This window comes from Pelophylax lessonae (genome assembly GCF_965119305.1).
Source record: "Pelophylax lessonae genome assembly, chromosome: 12".
In the NCBI taxonomy this organism is placed as follows: Eukaryota; Metazoa; Chordata; class Amphibia; order Anura; family Ranidae; genus Pelophylax; species Pelophylax lessonae.
Genome location: NC_138779.1, coordinates 70873238 through 70896508, shown reverse-complemented (window position 1 = coordinate 70896508; position 23271 = coordinate 70873238). Strand labels below are relative to the sequence as shown.

General features: G+C 39.9%; 1 protein-coding gene across 1 annotated transcript; it reads right to left on the bottom strand.

Moving 5' to 3' along the window:
* Positions 1-212: 212 nt before the first annotated feature.
* LOC309567787 (uncharacterized protein) lies at positions 213-9592 on the bottom strand. The gene is made up of 4 exons (XM_082273236.1): positions 9374-9592; positions 5281-5482; positions 3760-3815; positions 213-548 (listed from the first exon to the last, which is right to left on the bottom strand). The coding sequence occupies exons 1-4, from the start codon at positions 9537-9539 to the stop codon at positions 451-453; spliced, it is 522 nt and encodes a 173-aa protein (XP_082129362.1). The 5' UTR covers positions 9540-9592; the 3' UTR covers positions 213-450.
* Between the last annotated feature and the right edge of the window lie 13679 nt (positions 9593-23271).

The following is a 23271-nucleotide window of genomic DNA, read 5'->3' as shown; positions in this document are numbered from 1 at the left end:
GGGATCAACTGTGACTTTGTAGTCATGCGTTAAACATGTCAAAAAGTTGTCACTAATAAATAGCTGTGGTATGACTCCTCATTTTATTAGTGGGACTGAATCCATATATCCATTGAGGGGCCAGATATACCATCTATTTGTTGTCATTGCTCCACCAGTGTATATTGAATAGATATATTCTGTAAAATAGAAAGCACTACAGACTGGGAAAGGTGGCTTCTTGCCTTTCATGATAGAACTAAAGGTGAAGGTAAATCTCACACACTGGGTTTACAAATAGCATTAATAACCCAATAAGTTTATTCAACTATTTACTGCTTTCTACAAAAAAAAAAAAACTTGGGTGAATTTTTATTTTAAAGCCATCCACTGATTAGGATAAAGTGGATTTCATTTTTATACTGAAGAGTTCATAATTCATTATGTTGATCCAGATGTTGGACCTTGTGCTCATAACAGTTTGCTGGTGATCACGAGTAGGCTGAGGGTCTCAATTAGTGCTAAAAACATTGAATATGGCTGAATTGAAGAAGCTGCATTTGCTGAACCTGAAAGATAAAAGTATGGAGTTATTACATTACAAAATACAATTTTCAGATACATTATTTTGAAGGTCTGTCTCAATAAAGACAAACATTTTGGATCATAAAGATTTTAAAATCTATACAGTATAAATAATAAGGGCACAGCAGTTCCTAAAATACCGTTTATATTTGCTGTGACATTCTAAATTCCCAAAAAAATACATAAAGGGTGAAGCAAACCTAACACATACTTTGAAAACGGTGCATAGAACTCAGATATTTAATATTTTTTTTAATTTTTTTTTTCTATATTTAATATTTTATGTATTTAATATTTTTTCATTATTTTTTTTTTTTTTGTGTAATTTAGTTTCCCAGGATGACAAAAAATGTCCCAGATCAAACATTACTATAAAACTGAGCTTTCTATATGGTATTATTTTGCTTAGTTTGTACAGCCCAGGACCTTAGATCTGTTTGCCTTTTTTTTTTTTTTCTGCATTAAGAAACATTACTCTTTATCAAAAAAAAAAAAATAAATGCCCAGATTTTACCTACCATCTAGGTATGGTTAGCAACCTCAGCTGTATAAATGAAAAAAAAAATATAGCAAACATCTTTAAAACCATAATCTAAAATGTTTTTTTTTTTTTATAAAGAGTGATGTTTCTTAATGCAAAAAAAAAAAAAAGCCAAACAAATCTAAGCTCCTGGGATGTCTCACATTTTTGCCCCCGAATGAGCTCTTACAATTGGACATCAGCTTGTATCACCAAAGGGTATAAAGTGTTTTTTTTTGCTAATTTTATATTGTGTCTGAAACAGAAGGCTCTGGGTTGATCTCAATACAGCTTTTTTGAAGACATTATTACTACAGAAAAACAACCTTAGTAAGTTACACCCATCCAGTTTGGCATGGCACATCACGCAGGGACTGAACATAAAAGCCCTAAAGGCTATTTAAATAGCAGTGTGGTAACTCTCTATCACGTGTCTGCTTGTTGAAAGCTCTGCTGAGAACTGGAAGTTCAAAGTCAGAAGTCTGAAACTCAAGAACCTAAACAGCATTGTTATGTTACACCTGATTAAATAATATATACCGGTATGTCGATTAGCATGTAGAAATATGTAGAGCATGCCTGTGCAAATTTCATAAAAATATGTTGTATCCACGGATTATGTAGCAGAGTGCACATAACCATTTATACCAGTAAGCCCCACCATGGGATCCTATAATCTATTTTGTCTCTAACACAGTGATGTAATTACACAGATACTTTGACTGGTGAGGTTGGACACCAGCTGATTTACAATTATTTTTTGGTTGTGGGAGAAAACCCATGGAAACACAGGGTAGGAAAACTGTTTGTTTAACATGTCTACTAATAATGTATTGTACGTTTAAATTACATATTGTAATTTAACATGAGAACATGAGCAAGCTGATCCAACCAGTTTAGAATTTTACCATATTGGGATTATTTGCAGGTAATAAAATACATAATTAGATTTGCTACTGATTTACTGGAAGGCTTTTTTCCTTTTTTTATCAGTTGCTGAGAGTATTAAAAAGAAGGTATATGGAATTTTCTCCAGTGATGCCAGGCTGGCACAGTTATAATAAGGGCTGGTATTCCCATGACTTGAGGCCTCAGCTGTTTTTATCATCCCTACCCTTGTGATCCTAGGCCATAGGACTGTTAGATCTCCATCTTAAAACAACAATTTTATGTGAAATACAAAGGGATGTCTTACACCAACAACACATACATATTAGAGGAGGGTTTTGTGCAACCACAGGTATTATATGAGGGCTTTCTGTTTCCATCTGTCCTACACAATTTCAGCAGAATTTTAAGATACAAACTAATAGTTTTAAGACTTAGGGATTTTTTTTTTAATTCTCAAGGCTCAGTTGTCATGTTGTTGTTTAATTCCTCATAATTTCAACAGAATCTTTATGGCAGCAAGCATTCTTTCCAATATTTGTCAACCAGAAAAGGTGCAGAAACGAGGCTTTTCTAATGAATCACGTTGATCTTTGGTAGCATCATTGATGGATAACCAATTGATGCATTACTGATGTCTTGGGACGGAGGGGTCCATTATTTTTATTATTGTTGTTTAATTCCTCATAATTTCAACAGAATCTTTATGGCAGCAAGCATTCTTTCCAATATTTGTCAACCATAAAAGGTGCAGAAACGAGGCTTTTACTACTGAATCACGTTGATCTTTGGTAGCATCATTGATGGATAATCAATTGATGCATTACTGATGTCTTCGGACGGAGGGGTCCATTATTTTGAAGCCCCCTTTAGGGCACCCCACCATTGTTGCAAGTCAGTTAGGTGCCCCTTTGATGATCCTGGAGTGCCAGATTGGAGTTATCGATGAAGGAGAACATGGATTAATTTAATTATTAAATAAAGTAATTAAACATGTTTAAATTGGTAAAAAAATAAAATGTCCCAGCAGTAGGAAATACTTGCTATATGGCATAAAAAAATCGAATCAATCCCATCTTGGGAGTGCATTATCCCTAAACATTAATGAATATTAAAGTTAATCTTTGGGAAAGTGTTACATTGTATCCATTTTTAAGGGTAACATGTTCTCACTGCTGCAACCTTTCTGCGCGCCGTTGCCTCTAGTGACAGCGAGCCGGGGATCTTCTGATCCCTGAACTTGCTGTAACAATTTTAACAGAAACGTGGCTGTGCAGGGCTCCGCCCTCCTGGGCGTGTTATTCATTCACAGACTTATGTGAATGGGAGAACTACAAGTACCAACAGCCTTTGCTGTTGTTAGCTTGTAGTTCTCAATGAAGTACCAGGGAGCTGTTAAGAGCTCTAGGTAGTTCATTGTTTCTTCCTGTCATTGTATACAAGGTACGAGCAGACAGCTCAGTCTCCAGGAGTCCTGTATTGCACCTGTGATCTGCTGATCGCAGGTGCAATGCTTTGCAGGCTCCTAGTAAAAAAAAATAATAAATGCACATTTTTTTTTAACTGCAAAAGATATATATATTTTTTTATGTCAGTGGTAACACCGGTTCTAGGGACAGATGTCAAAAGCGGTTATCTCATCTTAATGTATGGAGTTTTTCTTCCTTTCTTTTTTGGGACAGTGGTGAAGGTAAATTGCTTCAACAATGCCTTAGACAACAATAAACCCCTTTCATTTCTCTATCCATGACAGGTTTATCTGGAGTTCCACATCTAATTACACTTACCAGTGTGCAGTGTTTTTGAAAGTTTGTAAGTCACATTTCCATTTTCGATTGAGACTCTAGAAGTAAAACAAAATCACATGAGAAAAATCCTGCTAATATTGTGGAATGCATGCAAAATCCATATTTATTTTAGCTTAAAGCAGAACTAATTTTTTTCATGCAAACACTCTAAGATTACAAATTATTAATAGTGCCTGTGTGCACACTTTTAAAACAATGTATCTTTCTGCTTTTCCTGAAGGTCTCCCATCTTTTGTGCAGGCACAACACAGGGTCTGGTATTCTCTATGATCTTTTAGTTTCAACACTGCAGGCTGCACAGCTCATAGATTACAGACTTTCCTCACCTCCCTCTTAGTATGTCTTTATGCATTGGCAAAAGGGGAAGAGACCATCAATATGGCTTTCTCCAGTTCTACCTTGTTTGTTGTGCCTTCTCATTTGTTAACAGCAGCCTTTAAAAGAAGTAAGGCCTGTTTCAGATGGATATCCTCTATCCCAGTCAGCAGGGGATCCACAAACAGATCCCCAGCTGAACAGAAGTTAAACAGAATACATGTCACTTCTGTCACTTCCGAGGCGAATGGACCCATGTTAGGTCTTTGGGTGGGCAAATGTAAACAGACACACATTCATGTACATCCTTTTACCTCTAAGGCTCCATGTACACGGGACGTTGTTAAAAGTCCCTTTGAATGCTGGAATTTTTAGGATGTTTGAAACGTCCGTTCGGTCGCGTTTGTACCCGCGTTTAGCGGGCGTTTAGAACCGTTCCTAGAGGTCCAAAAAATGATTCCCCTTTAAAATGGAAAAACGCGAATGCCAAACGCCGGTCATCGCGTTCGGTCGCGTTCGGACGCGTTCGATGCGTTTTTGCGTTTGAAACGCCGGGAAACACACGATCGAACGCAAATAATTGCGTTCTAAAAAAAGTCCCTGAACGCAACCGCCCGCAAACGACCGCAAACGACCTGGTGTACATGGACAGATAAGATAAAATGTAGATGGGTTCAGGGGCTTCTAAAAAAAACGTCCAACTGCTCCTAAACGGCCATTTCCAGCGTCCCGTGTACATGGAGCCTAATCCATCATGTTCAGGTCTGAAAAAGCAGAAAAGGAGTTAAGGTTTTTCCTTTTTTTTCTGACTTAGACGGATTCAGAGAAAATTGGACGCCAACAAATAAACTGACATTGAGCTTCCAATCAAATTTGCCTAAAAAAAGTGACAGGTAGATCTGATTGAACCATGAAAGAACCCTAACAAGTGGCCCTTAAAAAAAGCAGGAGACAGGGAAGATTATGGTGGAGACAGAACCATCCTATTACACGCCTGATTCTTTGCAAAGAATACAAATAATTTATACAGGCAACTTTCAGTGAGGAAATTATTATATCACTTCCCTACATATTGACTTCACTTGTATGGACTGAACTATTAAGCTGATAGGTATTCAATAGTAGTTTTAAGTTCGTCTTCTGCATTGCTATCTGTTATGCTCTGATCACATTTGTAACACTTACATTACATTAACAGAATCAGGAATTGATGAAGATGAGGTCCAGTTAGCAATAAGCGATGTATTTGCATTAAAGGTGTAATTCAGCAGTGGTCCTCCAGTACAGGTACTACTTCCTTTTAAAGACCATGTTCCAGCAGCTGTGTTGTTTGATAGAGCCTGGAGTAGGACTTTGACACTTCCATTGCTATTGCCAGTGACGTTAACTGCAATTCAAATGTGAACCATTATTAGAACCTGCCAGTGGGGATAAAACTTTATCTACAGAATTTAAGATCAATGCGCCTTCATGTCAAAACAGTTACAGTGTATTTTTCTTTTGTAACTTCTATTGGTGTCAGGAAAACCAAGTTGCACATGAGTGTGCGCATGAGCTTGAGCATGCACTTTGAATTGACACTGGTTCCCAGTGACCTATTTAAAGCACTGCAAGGCTCAAGATCGTAGCTGAGTGGTCGTCCGCTCCTGTGACCAATGACTAGACCCGGCACTTTCCTGTGATATACCCACAGGTGAATACACCTGATTTCAATTCCTCCATTACCTGATATCTGACTTGCTTCAGCCCATCTTCTGCTTATGTGATACTGACCTCGGCATGACTCCTGTTTACGCTCCCATCTTCCGAATCTGTACCTCCTATCTGTCTGTTTGACCATTTTCCTGCTACCTGCTTTTCTAAGCCCTGTGATAACATCTGGCAAAATTCCTCTTCTTCAGCTTCTACTTCTTCTTCTGCTGGTCCATGCCACCCCATGTCCTGTCCTCTCCTACCATGTCATCAGTCTCGGGGGGACAAACAGGACAAGAGGCATAAGGGTGAGCTCTCTCATTAGTTTGACCTTTACCAGGTATGTGACTATTGGTTATTACATATCAAATTTAGCCTTAGATGCTTTATATTGTAACACTGCTGACTCATTATATGTCATATTTGGAACATTTCGTAATTTATTGACCCAAATGAGTCAGCAGAAAATACACTTGTTCTTCTGAAGGTGTGCATATTTCCAAATGTTCTGAGATGAGCAAAAAGGACAACTTTTAACAGCCTGGCCACATCCCCAATCACATAGACCAGTCAGACTTAATGATACGTTAACCCAGTGATGCTGTTCTTTTTTATCCCTCCTTTTACTTTATGCTATTACATGATAAGAATAATGCAATAATATGGAGTTGGGATTAAAATGTTATAACTATTTTATCAGTTAAATACAATTCATCTATGTAGTCCTCTGCATCAAACCTCAAAGCAGGACAAAGGAATTTGGTTAAATTCGGTAATATTTTGCTTTTGGTTTAGCTTGGGTATTTTGGGGACCTCTTTTATCTCATCCATTTTAAAACATGCCATGATACTCACTTTATAAATATACCCTTATGTTGTGATAATAAACACAAAGCTCCACTGATATCTTAGTCAGAGGAATGGTTGCTCCTACTATCTAAAAAGTATCCAATCAGGACAGAACATGAAAGCTGCCATTATTACCTTGTTTTTAAAAAAACTTGGGTCTGGGACAATCATCCAGCGACAAACCTGGGGTTAGGCATGTGCCCAGGGTGCCACTTGAAGGGAGCACTGCACATTGGCTGTTACAAAGGGTGTGTGTGTGTGTGTGTGGGGGGGGGGGGGGGTTGAATGTGTTGTAGCACCCTCAAAATATTTGCTCACTCTTATTTTATTGTGAAATCTCAGATTTCCTAAAGACCCCCATTTACTGGTGCAGCACAGTGTCATGTCTTTGTCTGCACCATGGAACCATGGAAATGCTTGATGCTCATCCAGAGCAGGTGGCAGCCTCTCACATTAGGAGGAGGAAAGTTTACCTCTGTCTCGATCTGCTCTGCCTCTCACCCCCTGCAATACTGTACCTGCTATATGATTCTAAATGTAGGACACTGATGTGAAGGGACTATGCAGTCACTGATTGAGGGTATTCTAAGGATTCTGGTTTGCTGGGCTCTGAGGGGAGCTCTGAGGACATTGATATGTGGGGACACTGATGTGAAGTGGGCTGTAAGGACTCTGATGTGAAGTGGGCTGTAAGGATAAGGATGTGAGAGGGGGTATTCTGGTGTGTAGGGGTGTCCTGCTCCTAATGTTAAGAGGCTCCTAAAATAAGTAGGGCTCTAAGGTAAATGATGTAAGAAAGGGGTGGGGGAGCTCTGAGGACACTGATATGAAGGTGCTCTGACGACTCCAGTGTGGGGGAAGAAGGAACTCTGTAGACTCTGATGTGCAGAGAGCTGCTAATGTGAAAGGGGCTACTCATGCGAAGGTTGGACTCTGATGTTAAATGGTAGCTCCTGATATAAAAGAGAAGCTCTGATGTGAAGAGGACTCCTTATGTGAAAGAAAGGACTCTGATGTGAAAGTTGGCTGAGTCACAAAGACAACAGGGACAGACAACTGGCCAGAGTTTGAATGGATTGCACTACCACTCAGTGCAGAGGTGGATTAGACTGCACTTACAGTACACAGGATTAAAGTTAATATATTGTTAATTAAAAGATTAACACTGTTGTGAGTTGACATGCTGAAGTTATCTAAAATATGGGTGGCAGAAGTTTAGACAGGGGCGCAATTTCAGTTTCTATCATATTTTCATTAAATATGCCCCTGCTATCATCCTTCTACTGATAGAGTTACTGACTTGGAACAGGCAAGAAGCTAGTGAAGTCAGAACTCCTTACCTGCATTCTTTTTATGCAGTGAATTAATAAGATTTGAAGCAAGGTTGAGGATGACAGTTCTGTAGCATCCACATTTAAAAATGTTTTAGCAGCAGAGATGTATAGTAACTAAGTAGAACTACTTCACTACTGTACTTAAGTACCGAAAGGCAGTATCTGTACTTTCCTAGAGTAGAATTTTTTTCTCCTACTTCCACTTTTTCTTCACTACATTTTTTCGATGATTTCAATACTTTTACTCTGATATTTTTTTTTCGTGCTGCATAGTTACTCGTTACTATTATAAAAATTACCACTGCCAGAACAGTAGATGGCAGGTTTCATGAAGCTCAAAACATGTGTATTATCAGCGCATACGAAAATAAATGCTACTGTATGTATAAATAAAAGCTGCATTTGAAATAATAAAAAACAATATGATGTTCAAACTTTTGACTTCTTTCTTTAATAACTACATAACACAGTACTTGTACTTTTACTTTCAGTACTTGAGTAGCAATTTGTTTTTCAAAACTACTGGTACTTTTACTTTCAGTACTTGAGTAGCAAAATTTTTAAAAAACTACTTGAAATACTTAAGTACAAAAAATGTTGAATACTTTAGTACTTCTACTCAAGTCACTTTTTGATAGAGCACTTCCACTTCTACTTAAGTCACTTTTTGATTGAGCACTTGTACTTTTACTCAAGTATGGGTTTCGAGTACTTTATACAACTCTGTTTAGCAGTGATAATTCCTATATTTTATCATGGTGGGCTTCTACCATGACTGATGAAGAATAGCTAGTAAAAGTGATTGAACTATACCATACCTAAAAAATGTCAGAACAACACAAACATTCTGAAGACAAAAAAAAAAGAAAGTGAGCTAGCTAAAATGTTAACTGTTGAAGGTTAAAGCGTACGTATAGCCAAAACTTTATTTCTTATTTTTTGAGTAGGGAATGGGTAAAACCTCTGTCAGCATTCTGTATTTCTTTGGGGAGATATCTTCTACAAAGTGAGGGGGATTCCCCTTGTGGACAATTGTCACCAGAATAGATGCCACATTGGAAGAAGGACCCTCTTCCCACCTCTTGTTCTGGTGACAAGTGTTAGATGTCCCCTCACTTTGTGTTAGTGACAGTGGTCCTCAGGACAACTGGAATGGATTAATCATCCCAGCAAAAAAAAATTGACAACAGTATTAATTCTTCCCTGACTCAATCGAAAAATTAAACTTTCTTTTCCAAGAATAATTATATATACAAGTAAGTAAAAACAGAAGCAGACAAAACAGCACAATGTGTGTTGCATTAGCAGGAATTAATTATATATACAAGTAAGTAAAAACAGAAGCAGACAAAACAGCACAATGTGTGTTGCATTAGCAGAATCAAAAAGTTCTGAAGTCTTACCTGTATACACAGTATCATTGTAGAGGACCTCGGGAGAGATACTCATCTGATAGTTATGGTTTGTTGATGTGTTGTTTGGAAAGTCACACTCTGATGGATCAGCTGTGTGTCCTGTAGTGATGACTCCAATAAGCAGGAGAAGAGCGGTGCATTTTTTAAGAGACATTGTGATAAGAACCTCTTTTTCTGTGGAGTTCACTTGTGCACCTCTGTTTTCTCGCACACCTTTATATACTGCAGGGGCACAATGATGTACTTTCCCACTTCCTTTTATTTATTTACACAAGGAAAAATTCTTTATGAGTTACACAATAAAACTATTCTTGTTTTTATTGAAACTAATTTGGCAGCCATATATTAATTACAACACACGTATAATCTTTGACTCACCCTTAAGAAAAACATTGGTTATTCATGTATAAATTTTCTATACATCTATTAAAAAATGAGTGACTTATAACTTATTTCACTTCCAGCATGACTCATCGTTAAAGGAGATATTAAACCTGTTTGATGGGTTTCACTTCACCCTAAAAATCTCTATGTTGCTCCCGTGACGTCTTTGAAACTGAGAAATTATGAAATAGTTCAAATTTGTTTCTATAACCTCATCAATGGCTCATCCTCATAGGAAGTAATTAATAATTAGGTTTTCCATTGAATTCAAGATACCTCCTTGAGGAAGACCAGGGGGGTGTACCATATCACCTGTTTCAGTTCCACTTTATAGCAGATTGAGGTGGGCCAAAGATTCAGGGCTACTTTGTTTCTTTTTTTTTCTTTTTTTAGGGATGATAATGCTTCTTAAATGATATCTGTACTTGTAGTTGATTTTACCTGTATGCCCCTCCTGCCCAACCAGCATTTACCTAAAGTCTGAAACCTACATGTCTCTACTCCTGTGACATTTTTGCTGTGCAACCCACTGGGAATGGCAAAAGTCCCATAGCCAGACTTTACTTCTCCCTTGCATGCCTCACTTCATTTCTTTAGAAAGACCTTCCATTATTTGTCCCATTGGTAGACAGACCTTTCCTAAGAACGAAAATTCTATTATGATGCAAAGGGAAGATCTTGCAGGAGCTAGGACAGGATAAGCTAGTATTCTGTTGAAGGGGCATGACCGAAGAAGTTCTGCCAATCGGCATCCTATCAGTGATTTCAGTAAATGTTCTGGCGCAGGGTTTCCCCCTGTCAAGCTCAGCACGCGGGGGGGGGGGGGGGGGAGAGAACACTGTACTAGCATTGGGTCATTAGTACAGTGGCTTCTCCTGAGCTGTTTTGGTTGAACAAAAAAAAAACGGTTAGTGTTTGCCATACACTGTACAACTGGATTTTATAATCTCTTTTAGATTTACCATCAACCTTGTAGCACAAGGGTCTTCCTGATTGAATACAAATTAAAATAATCGTTTAGGTTTGTCCTCAAAATATGTAGTTTTGGGAAATGTGAACAAGATTGCCACCAGAATTTGTACAATCTGAATACATAGCACAGCCTAAGTGTAAGATTAGGCACAACACATGGAGAGAAAGAGGGACAATTAAAGTACTACAAGTACAGTTATTCCTTACACTTTGCAAACCAGTTGGTTTACAATGCTGGAATTTTCTAGTTGCTGGAGAAAGCCAAGTAGTTCTAGTTTCTCTGATTTAACATACGGAACATATTGGAGTAGTAGATCATAGTGCAGTAAAACATGTTTTATTTGTGGGGATTTATATGGGAACCTCTTAAATACAATAAGCAGTATACAGTAATCACATAGCTGTATTTAGCTCCATATTGAAAAAAAAGAGGAAAACAAGAATTGTTCAAGTTCAGCGTGCAAGGGTATAGAAAGGAAGTATAAGGATATGTTTGAGGGTTAACAGAAAGATAAAACTTGTTGTGACACAGAATATAGGTCTAAAACGTTTGCTGCTGTTTTTAAAATGTACATAAAATATGTAAATGCTATTATTTCTTATGTATTGTACTCTGAAAGTCCCTACTAAACCTTATATTACCTGTTTTTCTGATGTCCATTGAGATGCTGTCAAGCTGCCCAAATAAGCTAATATGAAGTCAGAAATGTGCACAATTATGACCTGCAGATCTAAACCCTGTAATGGATACTCCCTAACTAACATTAGATAGAATATACAGTAGCTTAAAGCTAGCTAAAAGCTAACTTTAGCTAAAATAACACAAACATTACTGCAGTAGAGATTAACATTGGGTCAGGTACTGTGTGCTCAAAAGTGAACTGCTACTACATACTGTGACGGAACTGACCCACAGTGTGCTTGTGTGCTTCCATCAGTGTACCGATTCCTCCAGTCTTGAACATAGATATCAGATATTATTGCCGCAATATACAAGACTAGCTGACAAAAGTTTGTAAAAGATCTGGAACTCTTTAATGAATATATACCCCACCAGGTCAGGTGCCTGATTACATTATTGTATGCAGATTAAATTGTATACCGAAATATAGTTAACATAACTAAGGAACAAACAACACAAACCATTTTCTACTTCCCCACTAGCAACTAATAGCTGACAGTGATTTAATTACCATGCTAATTAACTCAGCACTTAAACCAGCCTTGATGATTAGACTGTTCACCCCCTACAACAGTGAATACAAAGGACACATTATTACAAGTATAAATACATCCCACAAGGGTTTGCTAGCGGAGACAATGGGTGTTCCAATTAACAATTAACCATGTAATCCACATCTACGCAATGCTTTGATTAATCAGGAATATCAGATGGTATGGCAACGGTCTACAACCGGCTATATTGTAAAGCTCATCCAATGTTCTATCATTCTGATACAGTGGAATTATTGTATCATAGATTTCTTCAGGGATATTGTGGATAAATATTACTGGGATCGTAATTAATTAATAAACACTGAGAATACGGTTTGGATTACCTAAAATGGGACATTTGAAGTAATTCAGACCATATTTTCAGTGCCCATTAAGTAGTTGTCCCTCATTTTCCCAGTCACCCTGTGCCCCTAATAGACACAGGTTGACTTACACATAAGATGGACCTGGGGAGCTGAGACAGGGATTTCCCAACTTCTCTAAGGTAAGCTGGGTTTCATGCCCCCCTCCAACCAAAGTGACTCCAGTCACACATACATTATAGTAGGAGAAGGGTAGCCTAATTTTAATTCACATGCGTTTCCAACAATAGTGCACTTTAATCAGGGCTGGCTCCAAACAATTTTTGTTTTACTTTGCAAATCTCAAAGACATATCCCTGGTCTCTTGTCTTTGACATTTGCCTTTTGGAGGAATCTAGGACCACCTTTATCAGGAATATCCATAATAGTCTGCCATTATCAAGGAGAAGTTCTGGTGCATTACTACATCCATTTGTATACAGGCTTTCTTGACCCTTTTTAGGGTCCATTCGTTCTGGTGAGTGGGGTTCCTGGAGGGGTCACAGTCACCTGGAGTACGAATGTTTCTATGTTTGCATTGGAGCACCTTGCACTTTATTGATTGATCACTTATTTGGACATTGTTTGGAATACGTTTTAATATTTATTGATCACCCATTTGGACACTGTTTGGGATACGTTTTATTCATTATTTTCCTTTTATATGCTTTTATAATAATCTTTTGGGGACACATTGTATTTGTATGCTAGCGCTGTGTTAATTTGGGTATATAGGGATCTTACATATTTGGTCTTTTTTGGAATTTTCATCAAGGGAGGTTGCCCTGCATGAAAGCATTCAAATATTTAACTAAATGTGGCGATAGCTGTGGGGCAAATATTTTATATTATAGTGCTATGAATTCATGGAGGCCTGGGGTTTTAGAAGATTAAATTGTCTGATTGGGCATAAAATTTAGCTTGTTTCAAACTGTCTTTTTTGGCCTTTGTGGTAAGACCAATATGAAGTTTTAGCCCAGCGGAATCTATCTTGCTCCAGATTTCAAGATACAGATGGTGTTTATGCTTTTTAGGCAATTTAGTTAAGGCCAATTCTATTTTGTTTAATGAGCGGAGGTCTCCTGAGGGTTAATCAATGTATAAAATTATTTTAGTTGTTGTTCAATATCGAAGCACACAGAAGAATAACTGAGAAGCACCTCACTGAGTTTCAACAATAACAAGTTAACCTGCCTCTGGAGGTGTACTAGAGTAACCGAGGAAATTATCTAGTCGACATATTTCTGTAATTCTTTAATTCTTGCCATTAAGATCGAAGAGAAATGAAGATGGCATAAAAATATGATCAGAATTAAGTGGAATGGACATGGGAATAGTTGGTGTCGTCCCACATAGCAGGGTTAAGTTTACTCCAAATATCAATCAGATCATTGTAACAAAGTCTGGTGAACAGCTTAGGTGGATGCTTAAGGAATGCTTTTCCACTGTCAGACAGAACAATATCCATAGCAACATTAGAATCCCCACCAACCAGGACCACACCTTTGCTATTTTGAAATAAATAATGAACCAGCATATGAAAGAATGGCAGTTGACCAGAGTTGGAAGCATAATAAAAAAAAATGAAGATGACCATATGGGTTGCAAATGATCTTATCCAGGGAGAAATACAAGTTTTCTGAGAAACAAAGGTCACTCCTGTCATTTTACCTTGGTAATATTCTAGGTAGTATAATGTTTGTATAGGAATTTTGGATTTTTGACCAAATTTGGTTAATGACATCAGTCACCATTTCCACCCCTTTATTGAAAAAACAGCTGTCAGCAGGGAGTCTGTCATTATCTATGTGTTTTATCTTTCGGGGGGGGGGGGAGTTTGGTGGGCCTTACTTAATATGATTGATGAGGATCTGCATCCAGTATGATTATGATCAACATTAGATTTACATTGTGAGGTATTTATTTTTTCTTATAAAGTGCTTGGCAAAGTGTAGGGTGTGTTTATTTACTGTTTCCATTTTTATTTTCTGAATGAGTAATGGTAATATGTACTCCTTACTCAGGTGGCGAGGACCAGTGTTTGAGGGACCCCTTATTTTTAAAAGGGTCTTCCAGATATTGATAAGCACCCCCTGGGGTTTACAGGGTGAGGGCATCAACAACACCAAAAGATACATTTTTCCGCAACAGTTTGACAGGGGCGTCAAATTTAAATTTTTTCAACAAGGCCAATTTTTGCTTTTATCAAGACTACCTCTAGAAAGTTATGAGGTGAAGGCACTAACAACACACAAAATCCAAATTTTTCACAACTGTGTGACAAGGGCATCACATTTTTTTTTTTTTTTTGCAGCTAGGCCAATTTTTGCTTTTATCAAGACTACCTTGAGAAAGTCACGAGGTGAGGGCACTAACAACACCCAAACACCATTTTTTCATAACTATGTGACAGTGGCATCAAATTTACATTTTTTTCCAGCAAGGCCAATGGTACCACACGCAGCATTTATACTCCAAACAACCTCCAAACAAGCTCAATGAATAACACAACTACTTTTTATTGGCAAAACGTATGGCCGCGGCCTTTATTAATTGGTTTTAAAGGTATTACTTTCAAACATCAACTTATATGTATCACAACTCACTTTTAACTTTACTTCAATAACAATTCCAACTCAGCTATCACAGCTCGAGTTGAATAACCACATTTTAATATTAAATAAACTGTCCCCCTTTTCTCACGAAAAGGTGACCCACCACATTAACAAGGCCGCGACAAGGGAGGGGGGGTTGGGGGAGCTCCGCTTTTCTTAATCTTCCCACGAGGACTGGCACTAATTCCAGTCAAAACCCCTTATTTATTAGCTTTCTGCCCTGTTCTAGCAGCTTCTAGCATCTTCTCTATACCTGCACCTATCAGGTGTCAAGCCCCCCTGAGACCACGCCCTCACCTGCTGGGGGAACTTGAAACCACCTAACAGCTGCGGTGGTACCATGAGGTAAAGGGGGGACTTAAAACCGCTAACCCCCTTTCCCCATATTCTTGCTTTTATCAAGACTACCTCTAGAAGGTTACGGGGTGAAGGCACCAACAACACCCAAAGACCTATTATTTCACAACTGTTTGACAAGGGAAAAAGACAAAGACAACATTTCACAACAGTAATAATGATGTCAGATTCATAACAGGGTTTAACAGTAGCTACAAGTCTATTATTAAAATCATCATACAACACTGGCACATCCTCCAAATGGATCCCAAGTTAGGTCCTAATCTTCATTTAGGTCCTCAAGTTACCTATAAGAGAGCATGCATGGTTAAAAACATCATAACACCTAGCAATCTCAAGAGCATGGGCAATAGGAGGTCCATGGATATACGCTCATACTTTGAGAGTAGGGCGGGCTCTTTTCAGTGCAAGAAGAGTGGCTGCCTTACCGGTTAGTTCCTCAGACATGGACAGACTTCTTTTACTGAAGGAGAAGGCAATACCTACACCGACACCAATATTAACTGGTTGCCGACCGCCGCAAGTACATATACTGCGGCGGTCCGCCCCGGCCAGGCAAAGTGACGTACCGGTACGTCACTTGCCTGTCACTAGTTTGTGAGCCAATAGCCGTCGAGCGCGCGCCCGCCCCGGCTCGTTCCCTAGGAAGTCCGTGCGTGTGACCGGTGGACCCGATGTTAACCAACTCTGATTATCTGTTTTGTTTTTCCACCCTCCTTTCCTTTTTTTTTTTTAACCCCTTCCTATTTTTTATATTATTTTTTTACCTCCTCCCCTTTCCTATTTTTTTATTACCTCTTGACTTTTTTTTTTTTTTACCCTTGGCCATTGTCAATATTCTTCAGTGTGATGGTATGAGCATAACAGGTCTAAAAATGTTTGTCTTTTCAATAGGATAATTACTCTTTTTGGAAAAAAAAAAGAAAGGATTATTATTATCCCTAATAACACATATATATTATATTATGTTTATATAATTCTAACTTGTTATCAATTTCTATTTTTGAGTTTTGTGTCTTAAATTCTATGTTTAAGTTTTGTTTATTTTATTTAATCTTTTATCATTATTATTTTCAATTATTTATTATTATTGTCAACCTTGCTGTAAAATGGTAATTTGAACAAAAAATAATGTTATGGTGCTTGGTCCTGCAGGAGCCAAAAGGATGTTTTGTGCCTTTAACCTCCCTGGCGGTCTGATTATGTCAGAATTTTTGTGCTAAAAATGGTACATTGTTTTGCATGGAAATATGTTGTTTTATATTTTAGGCCTATAATTCTTTGGAATAACTCACTTAAATCTGTCCAAACAAGAGTCTAGTAGACATCCTGGGTAAGATATATTTTGAAACACGAAATCATAAATTATAATGTAATAATAATGAAATTCATCAAATTCTTCATTGTTTTCGAAGAGGAGATATTTCATTATGAGGGAGAATCTGTACTCTGATATGACCGTGCCAAAGAATGAAGTGGCAAGTGTAACAGGAAGTCAGCTAAATCTGGGAATGTAGTCACAGGAAGGAGATACATTTCCACCTGACTTGGAAAGTCCATTAATTAATTTAGGGTGTTGGCTACAGAGCTAGCCAGCAGGAAGTTGAGGGGCCTTCACCTGTTCAGAATGAGGGAGTTGAGGCTCTATAATTTGTTCAGAGAAATTCCTATTGTTTGCTGCCTCCAGAAGCTGCATCCTAAAGCCATGTGGGCTGGGAGCAGGAGGACAGTCAGCGTGTGCCTCCCGACAGGATGTGTGGGCCTGGGAGAAGACCCCCCGGAGTGATGTGTGCCCGGGACGGTAACCAAGGGTGAATACGTCTCAAAGGTGAGAAGACGAACTGTTGATGTGAAAGAAACAAAGGACTGTGTTGCCCTGTGAAGCTATTATAAAAGGACTATTGAGTGTCCGCTGTAAGGACAAGGAAGTCTGCCCGACGGTAGGTTGGAGACAGATACTTAGGCAGGTTCCAGTTGTGAGAAGGTAGCCGCCCACAGAGGCAAGGATTTATTTTGTTTTATTTTATTTTGATGTTTTTGCTGCATGCACTTGTTTGAAGAATAAACCTGTTGTTTGCAAGCACTTTTGGGCTATTTCTCTGTGAAAACGCACCCCCCAAGGAGTCATCTACGCCTACCACCGAGCTAATCCCTCACATATGGTGGAGGTATGCAGTGGGCAGAAGCAGCAAGATCCCTGCAAGGAAGTGCAAATGTTTGATGAACTTTGTCTGGTGCATGAGATTGCACAATCTATGTGTGCAGGAGAGAAGATCCTGACAGAAAAAAAAAAAAAAAGTGTTTTAAAGAGACAGGGGTCTCAAAATTTTTTGATGAACTTTGTTGTGTCTGGTGCAAGTGACTGCACAAACTGTGTGCGCAGGAAAAGAGATCCTGCAAGAGAGAGAAAAACTACATGTGTTGAAGAGACAGTGGTCTGAAAATTGTTTGCTGGACTGTGAAAAATTTGTTTGTGGAGTTATTGAAGATGGGGCGGTCCAAACGCCTGAAAAATGCAAAGATAGATGAAATGAGAGACCGGATTCTATGGATGGAGGGGATGTTGCCGTCTGAACCAGCCCCATCCATGCCTAAAGAGAGTCTACTAAAGAGGAAGGTTGTTGTCCCTAGCAACACTGATGAAACCGCTATGGAGACGCAGTGTGCTCAGATGAAAAGTAAACTCAAAATGGAGGAGATGTTGAAACATCTGATTATATCAAATGCAGCTCAACAGCAAGCAAATGCAGCTCAACAGCAGGCAAATGCGGATTTTCAGCAGAGCTTTGCAGCTCAACAAAAGGCTCATCAAGAGAGCATGGCAGGCTGGAAACAGAGACGCCAGCAGCCAATGGAGGCCATCGGTTTGGAGGAAACCGAGTATGTGTGCAGGGCTGAGTTGGATGCCTTGCAACGGAAAATGGAAGAAAAGGAACAAGCCTTGGAATTGCTTAAAATGGAGCATAGAAACTTGCAGGAAATGAATGAACTACTCAAGTCTCATGTGTTACAGTGGGAAGAATCCACTGCTCTTCTTTTGGTCGAGTTGCAAAAACGCAGAGAGACTATAATGGAGAAAGATACCATCCTCATGGAAAAGGAAAGTGAAATTCAGACTTTGCAGAAGCAAAGTATGGCTGATATGTTGGAGTTGCGTAATCAGCTGGAAAAAAGTCTTCAGTCTTTGGGAGCTACAAAAATAGACCTGCAGGAGTCGCAGGAACAGAATGTTGCTCTGAAAGCGACATTGTCTCTCAGCGACAAAGAGAAAAGTGAAAGAGAGGCTAAATTACTGAGTACTGTGTATGAGCTCACTACTTTGAGCAATGTGGTAGATGAATGGCGTGCGGACTGTGAAAGTTGGAAAGGGGAAGCCCAACGTGTCCAGCAGCAGTTAAAGGAGAAAGAAGCCTGTGTGGCAGAATTACATTCTTATTCCCAGATGCTAGCCAATGAGGTGAAGGCTCTTATGCAGGGAAAAGGAGATTGTGAACATAAGAGGGAAAAAGTAGAGGCACAGCTTCTGGAATCGCAAGTCAAGGTGTCAGAAGGTGACCGATTGTGTGCTAAGCTGTCAGAGAAGGCAAACCGACTGCAGGTTGAGTTGGACAATGTTACAAATCAGCTTTCTCAAGCAGACAGCAAATCTAGAGAAATTGCGGAAGATTTTTCTATCTTGGAATCGCAGCTGCAAGACACGCAGGAACTCTTACAGGAAGAGAGGTGTCAAAGGCTGAGTTTTAGCACAAAGCTCAAACAAATGGAAGATGAGAAAAATGGCTTCCTGGAACAATTAAAAGAGGAGGCGGAAGCAAAGAAAAACCTATCAGAGCAAGTCGCAACATTGCAAGCTCAGATAGCGGATATGAAAAAACGCATGGAAGAAAGCGTTGGTTCATTACAGTGTGTTGAAGATGTGAAAAAGAAGTTTGATCAGATGCTTGGTGAAGAGAAGACTGTGTCTGCAAAATATGCAGAAGAACGCGACCGTGCAAAAACGGAGGCGCGTGATAACGAGAGCAAAGCCCTGTTCTTGGCTCGCTCTTTGGAGGAAGTTCTAGAGTGTAAGGCTGAACTAGAAAGTGTTAACAAACAGCTGCGTACAGAAATGGAAGAATTGGTCAGCTCCAAGGATGATGTTGTGAAAAGCGTTCAGGAGCTAGAAAAGTCTAAACGAGCCTTAGAACAGCAAGTAGAAGAGATGAAGATTCCGTTGCAGGAACTGGAAGAGGAATTCCAGGCAACAGAGGATCTGTCCCAAAGAGGGGATAGTGTGCCTGATGCAGTTTTTAAAAGGATCAGTGTTTTGGGGTCTGTCCTGAGTGAGCCTCAGAAATGTGATGACACGTGGCTTGAATCACCCCTTTGGAATAAACCGTTCCTTCAAAAACTTCAAGCATTGGAAAATGTATCATTAGAACTTCAGCAAATAAAGGAGTTGTGTAAGAAATGTGATGATTTCTCAGTTCAGGCTGAAAACCTAGTGGAGAAAACTAAAGCGGAGAAAACTAAAGCAAGTGATATAAATCTGGGAGGAAAAAGCAAACGCCACCTAGTGGAGAAAACTAAGGCTGTTGGTGAAAACGTGAAGCAAATGAATTTCAAGTGCCTTTCAGAGAATATTTCTAAAATGAAACTGGTGAAAGACGGGTGGCAGAAGTTTGATCGTGATCTTGAGATGCATTCCATGTGGAATTCAGATAGAGAAAAAGAACTAGGTGACCTTGAGCGGTCAAATAGTTCAGCAGAAAGTGCATTGAAGAAACCTGTAAAAGAATGTGTTGCAGTTCCATGCTTCTTCACTGATGCAGAGAGGAGGTCTATAATGGATACCACCCAGATCGCTGGGTTCAACTGTGTTGTTGCCTTTGACCCCTATGTTGGTGGAAGGAAAGTTGATGATGTTCTGGTTGGCTTCTTCGGTGAAGAGTTTGGCAAGAAATATAAACTCAATATCAAATCAAATAGTAGGCCTTTACTGCGACTCGCTCAGGAGGGCGAAAAGTTTAAGAAGTTGATGAGTGCAAATGCTTCAGATCTGCCTATGAATATGAAATGTTTGAATGATATTGATATCTCTGGGAAAAGGAACAGGGGTCACTTTGAAGAAATGTGTGACAGCCTGTTGTCTCAATTGGAAAATCCTCTGCACAGCATCTTAGAGCAAGCAAAGCTCAAGAAGGAAGATCATTCCCTTTTACAACAAAAAGTCAATGATTGTGTACAGATGTATGGAGAGGCAACTCAAGTCACAGAGGGATGTCAAGAGTCCCTACTTGGAACAAAGCTTAGTGAAGCAAAGGTTTTCAAAGTTTTGTGGAAAACATTTATGGATTGCAGAGAGAGGCGTCTTAAGAATGTTGAAGACATTAAGACTAGCCCAATTGAGTTGCCTATGGATCACGGTCCTCCATGGTGGATTGGACAGACGGTTATGAGGGACAAGCTGTCTGACATTTATGAGAAAGCTGTCAATGAAGATGACAGAAACGAGAAGGAGCGAAATGATGCCAAAAATGCAGTTGAAGAATGTGTATATGAGATGAGAGACAAACTGTGTGGCATTTATGAGAAATCCGTCAATGAAGATGACAAAACAGTTTCATCCGGAAGCTTGAGGATAATAGGAGGCTTATCAGTGAGTCAGCAGTGCTTGACACATGCGTGCCTGGAAATCTGTGTCCCAACCCTAGGGTTGAAACAAGAGGGGGGGGTATGTAACAGGAAGTCAGCTAAATCTGGGAATGTAGTCACAGGAAGGAGATACATTTCCACCTGACTTGGAAAGTCCATTAATTAATTTAGGGTGTTGGCTACAGAGCTAGCCAGCAGGAAGTTGAGGGGCCTTCACCTGTTCAGAATGAGGGAGTTGAGGCTCTATAATTTGTTCAGAGAAATTCCTATTGTTTGCTGCCTCCAGAAGCTGCATCCTAAAGCCATGTGGGCTGGGAGCAGGAGGACAGTCAGCGTGTGCCTCCCGACAGGATGTGTGGGCCTGGGAGAAGACCCCCCGGAGTGATGTGTGCCCGGGACGGTAACCAAGGGTGAATACGTCTCAAAGGTGAGAAGACGAACTGTTGATGTGAAAGAAACAAAAGGACTGTGTTGCCCTGTGAAGCTATTATAAAAGGACTATTGAGTGTCCGCTGTAAGGACAAGGAAGTCTGCCCGACGGTAGGTTGGAGACAGATACTTAGGCAGGTTCCAGTTGTGAGAAGGTAGCCGCCCACAGAGGCAAGGATTTATTTTGTTTTATTTTATTTTGATGTTTTTGCTGCATGCACTTGTTTGAAGAATAAACCTGTTGTTTGCAAGCACTTTTGGGCTATTTCTCTGTGAAAACGCACCCCCCAAGGAGTCATCTACGCCTACCACCGAGCTAATCCCTCACACAAGTAATGTATTGGTTGTCCAATACCACTTCTGCAGGGGTTTCCCCACCACTTCCTGAAGAATTATTAGGCCCAGAAATTTCCAAATGTCATCTTTGGTCACTGGTTCCCACTTTCTGCATCTTGCAAACTTCCGATGCGTAGCCAATTATGGCTCTTTGTACCGGTTGGCCTCGGCAACTATTTTTTCAATAACCTCATCAGTCAGAAATAATTGTAGGTATGCCAAGGGTGCTCCAGTAAATAGGAATCTTGGGGGCGCTGCCTGATATGTACCGCAGTCAATAAAGCACCAAGTCCGCATGTCGCTTTTAGTACTTGATGACTAATTTTCCCACTAATCGCTATTGCTCAGTTCTTCAAATATTTCCAATTCACCGTCGATGTTTTCCAGTTCGTCCAAAAGGGTTTTTGAGCTAAAAGAATGCTTTTTGGACGCCATTGACATTATCAATTTTCCAGACACAAAGTACCGCAAAAAGTACAAGCAGGGCACTGGAAAAGCCTCTAGGTTAAATGGCATGATACAAAATTGTAATCCTAACAGATTACACTGTATCATGTCTTTTTTTTTTTTTAATCTCCCGCCGGTTCCACCCCCCTGTGACGCAGCGCTCACAGGGAAGGGAACCGAAAGAAGGTGGCAGCATTGGCCAAAAACACAGAGGAAGGATGGCTGCAGGAAGGCTGGGGAGGGCGGCGGGGGATCGCAGGGGAAGGCAGGTTTCATTCTGGGGTAATCCAGAGTGTAGCTCGGGGGTTACCGCTTTTGGCACTGAATATTAATCCGGAGCCACACTCTGGAATACCGCTAGAAGGGTTAAGACCTAATTTCCATGCCCCCATAGCTCCTATTTAAACTTTCCAGGCTGTCCGAGTCACATGATTTGATAAAGGGCCACACCCGAAACACGTTGTCACAACTAAAGCCTGCTGACAGCTTTCTATCTCCTCTACAAGCGCATCTGCGTTCCCCATAAAGCCTCATTGTTGTGAGTCAGTCTGACATCGCTCCTGTTGGTGACATCGCATCCAGCGTGCCACCCAATTACACCAGCTGCACCACCCTGTGGTTTGGAGAACTCTGCACAGTCCTTTGGGGGCTTCTCCACATCACTGATGGTTACAGGTTCAACCAGTGTTCTGTCATGCCTTCCACAGAGTGGATGCCCATGCAACATCTCGAGCCTACACACCTTTGGCCGCCCCCAGCACCGGTCATGATATGCCTGAGTCAGCCTGCCGAGGGTTGGGTGAGATCGAGGTTCATAAACAAGCATGATGTTTAACATGAATTGTCTGTCAGCCATATTTTAACCCTTTCCATTCTTGGAATCCTTTGACTTTGATTTTACAATAAATCTCTTAATTACAAACCGTGGCACAGATATTTTTATATGTGAAAGAGAAAGTGCGCTGATCTGTGATAAGCTGCTCCCAGATGAAAATGAATGTATAATGTGAAATAAGTGGTGCGCTTTATCCAAGTGATTTTGTACAGTTAGCGCAATCGTAGCCGCCTGACACCCGCATCGACTTCCCCGCTGATAAGCTGGGACGGGAGCGTGCTGGCGGCGGTGCATGCTCGC